General features: G+C 39.8%; 1 protein-coding gene across 4 annotated transcripts in view; it reads left to right on the top strand.

The window, feature by feature from the left end:
• The window catches only part of LOC142290654 (EF-hand calcium-binding domain-containing protein 6-like), a 483,996-nt gene that overhangs the window by 156,323 nt on the left and 312,965 nt on the right, over window positions 1-14,708 (top strand). For all 4 annotated transcript variants that reach the window (XM_075334657.1, XM_075334633.1, XM_075334650.1 and 1 more), the window contains one exon: window positions 6,629-6,739. In XM_075334657.1, coding sequence (XP_075190772.1) covers window positions 6,629-6,739 — 111 coding nt within the window. The remainder of the gene's footprint in view (window positions 1-6,628; window positions 6,740-14,708) is intronic.

The raw sequence follows: 14,708 nt of genomic DNA on the forward strand, positions 1-14,708 counted from the left end.
TAAATGTAGGTGTTCCCCCCCCCCCTGAAAACACAGCTGATTTAGACTGTCTTTACGGAGGGGGAGCGGGTGTGAAAAAAAGAAAAAAAATTGCTGACGGGTGGCAAGTATGGCCCTGGTGGTGGGGGCCCCCTTAGAAGCTCTTTTGGTGGGGGCCCCGGGGCTGAAGCCCCGCCTGCCCCGCCTATAGTCCGGCCCTGTCTGTTGGTGGCCCTTGAGGACTGGAGATGGTATACACTGCCATATCTCATTTCCACAGGATAGTTAATGCATGTATACTCAATAGGGGTCAAACCACTTGGTTCTCCACCGAACATAACAACATTCTTATTACCATTACATTCACACAGGTACTACACCTTTAACTAGCATAATTCAGTAGGGCTTAATTGGACACAGTATACACAATAGTGTAACATTTTATGACTAAAAAGGATGAAATATAACTTGGTGGTTGTCAATTATAAAACAAATAGGACACAGCCCTGTGTCTGCGTCCAATAATACAGGACAGCCCTATATTTGTGGCAATGACAAAGCTATTTTTTTGTAATTATTATTTCATATATAAATAAATTATAAAAAAAAAGTGAAATATTACAAAAATTGCAAAAAACCCAAACATGTGTACAATGAAGAAAACCATGATCAATTCCCTCTGTCCACCTACACTATCCAAATTGACTGCTCAGACTTTTTAGAAAAAAGCATAACAGTGGACAAAACGGAGTGTATTTGATGACTTTTTGATATTTCATGTTTTCTGCACCATTTCTGCAGCTATTAGGTAAATTAGGGCGCTTTTTTCATTGCATTTGGTTGCCTTTTTTTACATGTATTTTTATCACATTTTTGACACGGGTTTTTGTCTCTTTGTTACTTCCTGGTGTTTGGCTTTGAGGTATATAGAACAGATATTATACTAGGACCTATCAAATGCAAAAAGATTACATTTGAATTTCAAGAGGAAACAGTTGGAGAAGCCATGGCCGTTATTTGTTTATTTTATTTTTCAGCCCCCTGTGTACACATAAGTTGTTAAGTGCCAATACAGGTAGGAGATAGAATGCTGTTTAACGAGGACCTAGGGCCAGCAAGAGCACTCAGCAAACCCGGACAAGACCAATCGGGGCCAAAAAAAGTTCTATGGGGAACACGCTGCCCAGGTTTCAACTAGCAACATCCGCCTTTTATTTACAGTGTATGTGCACACTCTATTTATGGAGTGGACTCAGGAGCTCAGTTGTGTTACACAGTCAGCAATTGAGTATGGCTGCTGCAATTAGAGCTAGCTTTTGACATTGAAGAAGTTAGAAATGGAGAAAGGTTTATATTCTAACAGCCATTGACTTCTCCAGAACATGATGATGGCATTGTCATGGCAGTCAGGGGGCATTTTGAGGGCCCCCGTGTTTGATGTTTCTGCAAGGCCAGCATTAGGGAGACATAGTGGGCGAATGCTCACCCCCGTAGAGGCCACCAGCATTTACAGCAGAACATACATTTATAATAGCAGTTCTGCAATATCAGTGTGGTTTCCAATGTTGAATGTGCTTCAGGGCCTAGGGTAACATCACAGTGATGTGACCATGATGTCACTACAGGTCTTGTACCATCCAAGAGTTTAAAAGAACTGAATAGGAAATAAACTGGTAAGTTCTCTATAGTGTACAGTTAGGTCCAGAAATATTTGGACAGTGACACAAGTTTTGTTATTTTAGCTGTTTACAAAAACATGTTCAGAAATACAATTATATATATAATATGGGCTGAAAGTGCACACTCCCAGCTGCAATATGAGAGTTTTCACATCCAAATCGGAGAAAGGGTTTAGGAATCATAGCTCTGTAATGCATAGCCTCCTCTTTTTCAAGGGACCAAAAGTAATTGGACAAGGGACTCTAAGGGCTGCAATTAACTCTGAAGGCGTCTTCCTCGTTAACCTGTAATCAATGAAGTAGTTAAAAGGTCTGGGGTTGATTACAGGTGTGTGGTTTTGCATTTGGAAGCTGTTGCTGTGACCAGACAACATGCGGTCTAAGGAACTCTCAATTGAGGTGAAGCAGAACATCCTGAGGCTGAAAAAAAGAAAAAATCCATCAGAGAGATAGCAGACATGCTTGGAGTAGCAAAATCAACAGTCGGGTACATTCTGAGAAAAAAGGAATTGACTGGTGAACTTGGGAACTCAAAAAGGCCTGGGCGTCCACGGATGACAACAGTGGTAGATGATCGCCGCATACTTTCTTTGGTGAAGAAGAGCCCGTTCACAACATCAACTGAAGTCCAGAACACTCTCAGTGAAGTAGGTGTATCTGTCTCTAAGTCAACAGTAAAGAGAAGACTCCATGAAAGTAAATACAAAGGGTTCACATCTAGATGCAAACCATTCATCAATTCCAAAAATAGATAGGCCAGAGTTAAATTTGCTGAAAAACACCTCATGAAGCCAGCTCAGTTCTCGAAAAGTATTCTATGGACAGATGAGACCAAGATCAACCTGTACCAGAATGATGGGAAGAAAAAAGTTTGGAGAAGAAAGGGAACGGCACATGATCCAAGGCACACCACATCCTCTGTAAAACATGGTGGAGGCAACGTGATGGCATGGGCATGCATGGCTTTCAATGGCACTGGGTCACTTGTGTTTATTGATGACATAACAGCAGACAAGAGTAGCCGGATGAATTCTGAAGTGTACCGGGATATAATTTCAGCCCAGATTCAGCCAAATGCCGCAAAGTTGATCGGATGGCGCTTCATAGTACAGATGGACAATGACCCCAAGCATACAGCCAAAGCTACCCAGGAGTTCATGAGTGCAAAAAAGTGGAACATTCTGCAATGGCCAAGTCAATCACCAGATCTTAACCCAATTGAGCATGCATTTCACTTGCTCAAATCCAGACTTAAGACGGAAAGACCCACAAACAAGCAAGACCTGAAGGCTGCGGCTGTAAAGGCCTGGCAAAGCATTAAGAAGGAGGAAACCCAGCGTTTGGTGATGTCCATGGGTTCCAGACTTAAGGCAGTGATTGCCTCCAAAGGATTCGCAACAAAATATTGAAAATAAATATATTTTTTTGGGGTTTGGTTTATTTGTCCAATTACTTTTGACCTCCTAAAATGTGGAGTGTTTGTAAAGAAATGTGTACAATTCCTACAATTTCTATCAGATATTTTTGTTCAAACCTTCAAATTAAACGTTACAATCTGCACTTGAATTCTGTTGTAGAGGTTTCATTTCAAATCCAATGTGGTGGCATGCAGAGCCCAACTCGCGAAAATTGTGTCACTGTCCAAATATTTCTGGACCTAACTGTATGTGTGTATATATGTGCTCTGTGTATGCATGTGTCTGTATGTATGTGCTCGGTGCATGCATGTATATGTCTATATGTATGTGCTCTGTGTATCCGTGTCTGTATGTATGTGCTTAGTGTATGCATGTGTCTGTATGTATGTGCTCTTTGTATACATAAGTCTGTATATAGGGGCTCTGTGTATACATGTGTCTGTACGTGCTCTGTGTATACATACGTCTGCATGTATGTTGTCTGTAAATACATATGTCTGTATATCTGTGCTTTGTTTATACATATATGTCTAGATATCTGTTTATACATATATATCTTTATTGATGTGCTCTGTGTATACATGTGTTTGTATGTGCTCTGTGTACACATTTACAGTATGTCTGTGTTCTATGTACATGTGTATGTATGAATTTTGTGTATAAATGTGTGTATGTGTGTGTTATGTGTATGTATGTGTGGGTAACTTGCATTGTCTGGGAACATATGTTTCTGTCACATACTGTGGGTGTATGTAGCATCTATATTTATAAATATTGTTAAGGGGGGCATAAATTTACAGTGATGCAATCTAATTATGCATCTACCTTAACCCTGTCTCCATCCAAATCATGAGTCATTTGTTAGTAGCATGCATACTATTCTTCCATACAGACCAGAGAAATGACATGGATCTGCATAGAAAATATGACTAGTTTAATTACGGATTTTCACATACATTTAAAGGAAATCAGTTGGCTAGGAGCCAATAATACGTAACACGTCTCCTATTGGGTAAACTATGAAAAGAGCTTATTCTGCGCTATATATGTATACTGTATATGTGATTGCTTCCCCATTTATATTAAGCTATGACAGCATGATTCACTTGTCACATGAAAGTCCAGACTGATGAGTCTTATGATGTCTGAATGTGATATAGGTGTGGTACACAGTTCAAGCACTATCTTAAATCCTGTTTTTTGGATATCTTCATATAACTCTTAATACTCATAATAGTTCATAATCTTGTCCATAAGGTATCGGCAGCGTAAATGAGAGTTCATAGATTTAAAGAGTAACCATCATTTTAATTCTATAAAATAAATATCAATAGTACACATGAATATAAGTAACTTTGTAATATATCTTATCAGCCAAATTTGCTTCTTTCTTGGTCACAATTCATCAGTCACTTTTGCCTAGAGCCCCACTTTGTTAAAAACCGGCCCTGTCTGTCTGACATATGCAATATTACCGTACCCTGCAGCATTACAGTAGGGCTGTGTCTTGTACAAGCGGTTAAGTGATTGAAAATTCCAGTAGCTTATATTTCCTTAAATGTAAATAGAATTAAAAAAAACATATTTGGTATTGCAATCGCATAACTATTCGAACTAATACCATATCATAATATTTATTCCATATAGTGGGAAATGGCAACATGAAATAGAATGCAGAACCACAGTTTTTTCCCTCCATTTCCAAAAAGAGAATTAAAAGACATCACCCATATCTACTCAAAATGATAATCATAAAAATCACAACTCATAAAAACAAGCCCTCATACAACTCTATACATTGAAAAAATAGGTCTTAGAAGGCAAGAAATAAAAAACTAAAATAAAGAGGGGCCCAGAGGGATTCTACGCTCAAGGGCCCATATACACGTGTCGCTGGCCTTGTCCTAATTGATATGGACTGGGGTCGTGGGGACGGTCAGTTAAAGCCGGACATCAGCGGAGATTCCTAAAAATGGATGTTAGTAACAATTAATTTCTGATTGAAACACATCCATGACACTATTTATTTGGATGGATCAGCATTTGAGCTCAGTTTTTGGGGAAAAACATAGCTTGGATCAGCTGTGCATTATTTAGTTTAATGTTAATATTGAAATCATTATCTTTTTAGATAAAAGGACATTATGGTAACTTATGGGATAGTAAAGAGTTGCATATTCCTTAGTCTTTGCTCACCGTATAGATCAGTGAGAAACCAAACTGCAAAAAGCGAAATGAAGAAAATAATTAGAAAAAAAAAAATCTGCTCTTATTACCTGAAGATTCCTTTCCATATGGTCAAAAATATAATGGAAAGGTTTTCATGATCTGTGTGGATGGATGTAAATATTTTAGGTTTCCAGTTATTTTACTTTTTAGACTTATTCAACTCTGAGATTTTAATTGTTGAAGGACTCTATGTAAAAGGACTGAAAATACCCGCACATCAGCGCTTCGAGTCAGAGCAGATGTCCTTCATACTAATCGTCTTAATATCTTCATGTTGTCGAAATGTGGGTTTGTGATGCTAAATATTACTTGTCTTCATTTCATACATCTCTAAAGGTTAATGCATCTAACCCCCAAAAAGCTGTGTGCGCCGATATAATTGCATTAAGCATATTACCATATTTTATTGTGAAGGGCTATATACCCTGTATGTACTTTATGGGGACAGAGAGAATTGCCTTTTATATGCTAATCAGCTGTGATATACATAACTTTACAGGACATTTAAGTGGCCTATTTAGGCCTGAGAAAGACATTTATGTCTAAAGCCATGACAGCGAATCTTTCTGTATTTTTACAAAGCTCTATTTTATTTACATAAATCTGTCAAAGTGATGAACAGTCGGCAAGATGAGCTGAATGGCTACTTTGGGCAATAGTCTTCTTTACCCTTCCAACAAGTAAAGGAACTTTCTGCTATTCCCATCCCCTCTGCAACCTTGTTCCATCAGAAGTCGGCTGCCCATTATCAGCCTCTTCACATAATGAATGAAGCCTTGTTCATCATTATTTTCTTAAATCATCCTGATTTATTCCTGTGTTTTAGGGATTATGCTTAAATTGTGCTCCGGGGAAGAAAACACTTATTTGCTATTGAATACATACAACCACTTTTGGAATATATGTATGCAAGGTTTCTTAAGAGCTTCTTACAATATGCTTTCCAAATTCACTCCTTTTTCTCATGAAAAGCAATGTTTTTGTACATTTCCTTTCATGCCAACCGGGGCGAGTGAAAAGCCTTTTGAAGTGTTAGCTTGTTTAAGCAATACCACTGTTTTAGACTAATGAATACAGTCTTGCAGACAGGACAATCCGACATGGCTCTGTATGCTGGTATCTCATCTGGCCAAGCTCTTCGTCAAGGTTTTGGGTTTGAAATTCTTTCACTGCTGATTAACCTTCTGATATTCACGTGTATGCTCTGGCTGGCAAGGGGCAATGAGGTGACAAAGAGTTAATGGCAACCATATGCTTGGATTATTGAGTGTGCCTGCAAGCCAAACCAGCTCTGTGATTGACTGGCACTAACTTCTGTTCCAGGTTTGGCGTGGAGATTACTGATGAAGACTTTGAGCAGCTACTTGACAGAATCCCCCTTGACGAGGATGGGAATGTCAGATACCCTCACTTCATGGCAATGTTCGATTCTCGGTAATTAATGTTTGCTGTTCTTCTATTCATTGCAGGCAGTTTGTGCTTAGAATACACTCACCACAAGCATTACTATAGACAATACTCCATTTACACCCATTCTAGAAGCATAGTCTACCTATTTAAATGTGATATATTGTAAACTTTTAAGATTTTATAGTCACAATTTAGTAAAATATAATAGAGTAAAGTTGAGCTCTGGATTGTGGGAGTCATTTGTAATTACTCCTAGAGATGTATGAATAAAATGACAACTTGGTGTTTCCTTGGAACTTGCCACTAGAGAGTGCATCTATCTAGTTGGGTACTGTCAGCAATAATAAAACAGTGGCAGAGTATCTACTTTAGAAATATATCCCAGTAACAAGGAAAATTATAATATCCAAGAGCAGAGATCTGCAAAAAGATTTACACTAGCATGGTCTGACATTCACTTTGGCACTCTATGGCAGCTGGAACAGGGCAGTGCAAACTTCCTCAGCTGACACATGAATGCCAATATCCTGGGTGCCTTTTTACGATTCCTAAACCTCATGTGACTTTATGATCTCATGTAGACCTAGTGATTACGAGAGGCACCTTGGATGTTGGCTTTTGAGTGCTGGCAAAGAAGTTCTCAATACCTTGGTTAGACTAGCAGAAAGTAGGAAAATAGATGCTGGACCAGGGAAATGTCACTCTTTTTGCCCATCTCTACCCAGCAGCAATAACAAAACATTACATTGCAGAACTCCAGCAGTTTCTCCGAATTATCAGAAGAGATAGATAGATAGATAGATAGATAGAGATCAGATCTATTTTACCATCTTATACAACTATGGCATATTAGAAGTGTATGCAGTCAAGAACAGGATCCCTTGACACCAGCTCTTCATCCTGGATCACCAGTTTTGGCAACTTCCAGAGACGTATATAGGAATTATTGGAATAGTAGACCAAGCTGGGTGGGAGAACCCATTTAAAGGGAATCTGTCAGGAGAATCATGCTGACCAAGTCACGGCAGAATGAATCACAGCCTGGTTACACAATTGCAGCCAGGTATATTTTTCTATGAAACACTCCAACATTAAAGTATACTTTAAAGAGCCAGCCAGAAACCATAGCTCTAGAGAAGACTGGTCTGGCTCCACTCTGGCTGGTCATTTCCAGCACTGCTGCAGGTAATTGACAAGTCTCTATCTATTTACACAGGAGGAAGAGACCTGTCAATCACATGCTTTGGTGCTGGGAGGAGTTGGTGCCTTACTAGTCTCAGCTGGAGCATTTCACAAATTAATATATATGGCTGCAATATTGTAGCCAGGCTGCGATTCATGCTGCCTGGCAAGTTCCCTTTAAAGGGAACCTGTCACAAGGTTTTACAATTATGAGCTGCAACCACCACCAGTAAGCTCTTATATAGAGCATTTGAATATGCTGTATATAAGAACCAAGGCCGCTCTGTAGAACATAAAAAACACTTTTATAATACTCACCCAGGGGGGCACTCCGGTCCTATGGGTGTCGCTGCTCTCCGGTCCAGCGCCTCTTTTCTGCGGCGATCTCTGTCCTCCTGCCCATCCCGGTGTGCATGACGCATCCAATGTCAGTCACGGAGAGGACTCCATTGCGCTCCTGCGCATGTGCACTATGATCTGTACTGCTGAGGGCAGATCAGAGTACTATAGTGCGCATACGCTGGCATTCTTTGACCTTTTCTCGTGCCTGCATATTACAGTACTTTGTTCTGCCCTCAGCAGGGCAGATCATAGTGCACGTGCGCAGGAGCACAATGCAATCCTCTCTGTGAATGACACCGGATGCGTCCTGCACATGGGGCTGGGCAGGAGGACGAAGATCAGCGCAGAGAGGAGGCGCCGGAATGCAGAGCAGCAATACCCATTGGACCGGACCGCCCCCTGGGTGAGTATTATAAAAGTGTTATTTACGTTCTACAGAGCGGCCTGGGCTGTAATATAGAGTATTCTGTAATGCTGTATATAAGAGCTCACTGGTGGTTGCCGCAGGTTATAAGGGAAAAACCTGGTGACAGGTTCCCTTTATATAGGGGAATGGTGGTTTTCTTCAAGCCACTGGCACCATTGTCACTTTTCTATTTTTTACCTTTTTTATCAACAATCGCGTTTTCTTTTCCCTCCACGTTATCATATTAGGGCTTATTTAATAAAAAAAAGTTGTATTTTTTAATGACACTATTTACTATATAAAGTATTAAAAAATTCCCAGTGGTGTGGAATAAAAAGCAAAGCAAGTCTGCCATTGTTTTTTTGTTAATGCGGGACAAGCTGCAATTACTCTTTATCCTATATTTGAGGGGAAGGAAAAGTAAAAAAAAGCTTTGGCGTTTTCCATGAAAATATGATATGACATTTTATTTGCACCATTGTGGATGTGATGTGTTTGTTTGTGTGTGTGTATGTGTGTGTGTGTGTCTGTTTTATGGTTAGATTGTGTTGTGTTAATTGATCAAATAGAGATTTGAACTTATATCTTTTATGTTTTTTTTACATAGAATTTTTTCTTTTAATAGTTGTTCAGATTTCTGTTTTTTAAAGTGAGATTCTGATAATTGTATTTTCTGAGATGTCTATTAAGCATATCTAAAGGTGATATTGATAAGATCATACCGTATGTACATATGGAAGAGCTTACAGCTTCTCTCAATTGAACTACAGATGTATTGAGAAAACATTTATACATGAGGTAGCATTTATCATTCCCTACCGAGAACTTAAGGTGGCCTTAGTATTTCTGCATCAAACAAGTCCAAAATTATAATTATGTTGTGCATACAACTTAAACAATACTGATAGACACATACCCCAAGCGACTTGCAGCTGTACTCACAGCAAAAGGTGGCGCTACAAAGTATTAACTTAAAGGGGATGAATAATATCGCACGCGCTACTTTTCAGTTATTTATTATTTAACAAAGTTTAAAATAAGCAATAAATTTCGATCAACTTCACAATTGTGTCCCACTTGTTGTTGATTCTTCACCATAACATTAAAATTTTTATCTTTATGTTTGAAGCCTGAAATGTGGAAAAAGGTTGAAAAATTCAAAGGGGCCTTATACTTTCGCAAGGCACTGTATATATTATTAGTAGTGATGGCCGGATCCTGACTGTAAAGTCCGGAACTGCGCAGTTTCTAAAGTATCTGGATCTCGTACCTGGGCCCGGAGTTCTCAGGGAACTCTGGCTAATGATCGGAAAATAAAAACAATCTAAAGGAAAAATAAAAATAACACAAGTGTGCTATACTTAACGAGTCTCGAGCGCTGATGTAACTGCTTCCAGGCCGCTTCCAGGCTGCTCACTCTTCTTATGGGGCCGCTCATTATTGCTCATCCATATTCACTGTTTCCCCCGCCCACCAGCAGTCCTGACGTCTGTGATTGGTTGCAGTCAGACATGACCCCAGCCTATGTGACAGCATCTGACTGCTTGCAATCACAAACCCTGTCTACGTGTCACTGTCATGGTATAAAAATAAATTAGAGTAGGATAACTTCATATTATGATACCCAGCATTGATAAAGCATACATAAAGCCTGCAGCCGTGTGCTTATCCTTGGTGTACCAAAATAAGAGGAACCCCATCTGGCTTTTTCTTTTAATTATTTAAATAAATAATGTTAAAAACCGGCGTGCAGTCAAACCCAATTTTGATACACAGCCATGATAAAGCCCAACAGCTGGGGACTGGTATTCTAAGGATGGGGAGGGCAATGCTTATTGGCCCCCCAGCCTGAAAATAGCAGCTTGCAGCCGTGCAGGATTGTCACATCCATTGGATGTGACAATCCCAGAACTTTACTAAATAAGCAAAGAAAGGGGCCTTAAGTAGTCAGAGCCAATAAAGACTCAGTTCAAAAACAGCAAAAGACCTCATTGCAAAAAATTAGAAAATGTGTATTATTAAAGAGTTTATATAGCAAGAGGTAACACATACATTAGCAGTTCATTATTTTTAATATAGACATCAGGTGAATAAATAAGTCCCTCACAAATAAATTACTACACAGGAAACCCCATAGGATGAGTGATAAATCCTAGAATCTCAGTTGGAATTTAGAGATTACATATACTCAAATAAAACATCAATTTACATATCATTGGGAACACACTATGGTAGTCACAATCACAGATATAAAGCCACGTGTTTTATAGTCATAAATCACAATAATAAAGGCTATAAATAATTAAAGTGGTATGAGAACCATAGAAACAGAAACGTAAATTCTCCCTAGATAGTAATAGCAGTCCCAATAAGGCACAAACTCACATGAATCATCAAGTAATAAACCACCATATAAGAAGATCCGGGAGATTACTTAATTCCCATAATATTTAATGTACATCAAATAACATCAAATAACACTCACCCATAATGAGTACACCGCACAGTAAAAAGTACCCCGACACGCACGTTTCGTGGTCTTCTTCGGGGGGCCGTGATCAGAACTTTACCGGTTTTCTGCAAGGAGGTTCAAATTTGATGCTGAAATGTCTGCAACAGATTTCAGCACCAAATGTGTACCTCCTGGCATAAAACAGCACCGAAACAGCGTGAAAACGTTTTTTGGGGTTTTCTTTTTTGCATTTTTGGGATAAGAGATGCAAATTTGGTGATTTCATTTTTAAAGCATATTTCTGCACTCAATCAATACCTCCTGGGAAAAAAAAAATCGCATCACTACCACATCAGACCGCATGTGGTAGTGATGCGTTTTTTTGCCAGGAAGTGTAGATTGAGTGCAGGAATATGCAGTTGAAATTTCATCACTAAATCTGAATCTCTTGGCAAAACGAAATGCAGTTTTCTCCCAGGAGATGCAAGTCTGTGAACCAGTAAAGTTAGTGACCTCAGGTGAGGACACTGACTTTTCTGAGGTCACCTAAGGCCAGGTTACCTGGGATCACAGGTGAAGGACTATTTGAACCTCCAGCTGTGACTGCAAATAACCTGAGTGACGTCACCGCTGATCACACTGCTCATTCATTTTCTGCCTGCAGTTCACAGTGGGCGGTCATTGTTCTATGGCCGCTGGCTGTGCTTTCAGATGTAGCAGAGCTGGAATTGTTGTGGGACCTCATGTAGATTACGTAGGACCTGGGTGTTTTGTGGGTTAATAAATTGGTGAAAGAGGGAAGGTTTTTTTGTACTTTATTTCAAATAAAGGATTTTTTTGGTGTTTGTGTTTAATTCTTCTCACTTAGAGATTAGTAATGGGGGGGTCTCATAGATGACTCCTATTTCTAATATAGGACTTAGTGACAGCTGTGGGCTGTTATTAACCCTTTTTTACCCCAATTGCCACCGCACCAGGGAAATTGGGAAAAGTCAGATAAAGATCTGGGATTGCCACATCTAATGGATGCAACAACCCTGGGCAGCTGCAGGCTGATATTTTTAGGCTGGGGCCCAATAAGGATGGATCTAAACAACCTGAGAATACTAGCCCCCAGCTGTTGGGCTTTATCATGGCTGGGTATCAAAATTGGGGGGGGCCAAATGCCATTTTTTTAAATGATTTATTTAAATAGTTAAAAAAAGCCTTGTGATTCCACTTATTTTGATACACAGCCAAGATAAGCACACGGCTGGGGGCTGCAGCCTGTAGCCGTATGCTTTTTCTCTGCTGGGTACCATAATACGGGGGGATCCTAAGCTACTTTGTTTATTTATTTTTATAAACGATATAGACATGCAGACAATGTCTGTAATTGCAAGCGGTTAGATGCTGTCACACAGGCTGGGGGAACATGTGACTAGAACCAATGACAGATGCCAGGACTGCCGGTGGGTGGGGGAAGCAGTGAATATGCATGAAGGAAAATGAGCAGCCCCGGAAGAAGAGTTACAGCCTCAACGGAGACTCGATAAGTATAGTGCACTTACTCTCATCCCCCTATCCTTTCTACTAGCATATTTAAGAGCTGGATTCTGGTCCCCATAAAATTATATGGGGTCCTGCGTTCAGCCAGATTTCCGAGATCAATTCCAGGCCAGAACCAATTGTTTATTTATGTCCGGTTAGTCCCACCGATCCCAGATATCTGTGAGTCCACCCATCACTAATTACTGGTTAGGTATATATTGATTTGATTTAGGGGTATTATGGTATATATTACATATGTGTAGTTCAGTATTGAGTGGCCATTTCTTTTTATACTAGTGATTTATCAGTAATTTCTGCTGTAAGAAATACTAGTTTTATCATACTTATTGGATATTTATTTAGCGTTGCTGAACAATAAATTATAGTCACCCTTTCTCCATCTACTACTGTACTTAGCCACTGAGTTTCAATTACAGTATGTATATGTTACCTGTCTTAGGGTATACAATGGGTATGGAAAGTATTCAGACCCCTTTAAATTTGTCACTCTTTGTTTCATTGTAGCCATTTGGTAAATTCAAAAAAGTTGATTTTTTTCTCATTAATGTACACTCTGCAGTGCAGAGTCTGCACCCCATCTTGACAGAAAAAAAACATAAATGTGGAAAGTTTTGTAAATTTATTAAATAAGAAAAATTGAAATATCACATGGTCATAAGTATTCAGACCCTTTGCTCAGACACTCATATTTAATTCACATGCTGTCCATTTCCTTGTGATCCTCCTTGAGATGGCTCTACTCCTTCATTGGAGTCAAGCTGTGTTCAATTAAAAGGATAGGACTTGATTTGGAAAGGCACACACCTGTCTATATAAGACCTCACAGCTCACAGTGCATGTCAGACCAAATGAGAATCATGAGGTCAAAGGAACTGCTCAAGGAGCTCAGAGACAGAATTGTGGTAAGGCACAGATCTGGCCAAGGTTACAAAAGAATTTCTGCAGTACTCAAGGTTCCTAAGAGCACATTGGCCTCCATAATCTTTAAATGAAAGACGTTTGGGACCATCAAAACTCTTCCTAGACCTGGGCGTCCAGCCAAGCTAAGCAATCGTGGGAGAAGAGCCTTGGTGAGAGAGGCAAAGAAGAACCCCAATATCACTGTGGCTGAGCTCTAGAGATGCAATAGGGATATGGGAGAAAGTTCCTCAAAGTCAAGTATCACTTCAGCCCTCCACCAGTCGGACCTTTATGGTAGGGTGGCCAGATGGAGACCTCTCCCTCAGTGCAAAACATGAAAGCCCACATAAAGTTTGCAAAAAAAACACATTAAGGACTTACAGACTATGAGAAATAAGATTATCTGGTCTGATGAGATGAAGATAGAACTTTTTGGTGATAATTCCTTGCAGTATGTGTGGAGAAAACAAAGCACTGCACATCCCCAGCCCAATACAATCCCATCAGTGAAACATGGTGGTGGTAGCATCATGCTATGGGGGTGTTTTTCAGCTGCAGGGACAAGACAACTGGTTGCAATTGAAGGAAAGATGAATGCGGCCAAATACAGAGATATCCTGGAAGAAAATCTCTTCCAGGGTGCTCTGGACCTCAGACTTGTCAAAAGGTTCACCTTCCAACAAAACAATGACCCTAAGCACACAGCTAAAATAACAAAGGAGGGGCTTCAGAACAACTCTTTGACCATTCTTGACTAGCCCAGCCAGAGCCCTGACCTAAACCCAATTGATCATCTGTGGAGAGACCTGAAAATGGCTGTCCACCAATGTTCACCATCCAACCCGACAGAACTGGAGAGGATCTGCAAGGAAGAATGGCAGAGGATCCCCAAATCCAGGTGAGAAAAACTTGTTGCATTATTCAAACGAAGACTCATGGCTGTACTAGCTCAAAAGGATGCTTCTACTCAATACTGAGCAAAGGGTCTGAACACTTTCTGGTTTTTTTCTGTCAAGATGAGGCGCAAAGTGTACATTAATGATAAAAAACTGAACGTTTTTGAATTTACCAAATGTCTGCAATGAAACAAAGAGTGAAAAATATAAAGGGGTCTGAATACTTTCCATATCCACTGTATATGTGCCATAGTGACTGTGGGA

This window comes from Anomaloglossus baeobatrachus, chromosome 1 (assembly GCF_048569485.1).
Source record: "Anomaloglossus baeobatrachus isolate aAnoBae1 chromosome 1, aAnoBae1.hap1, whole genome shotgun sequence".
Taxonomy (NCBI): Eukaryota; Metazoa; Chordata; class Amphibia; order Anura; family Aromobatidae; genus Anomaloglossus; species Anomaloglossus baeobatrachus.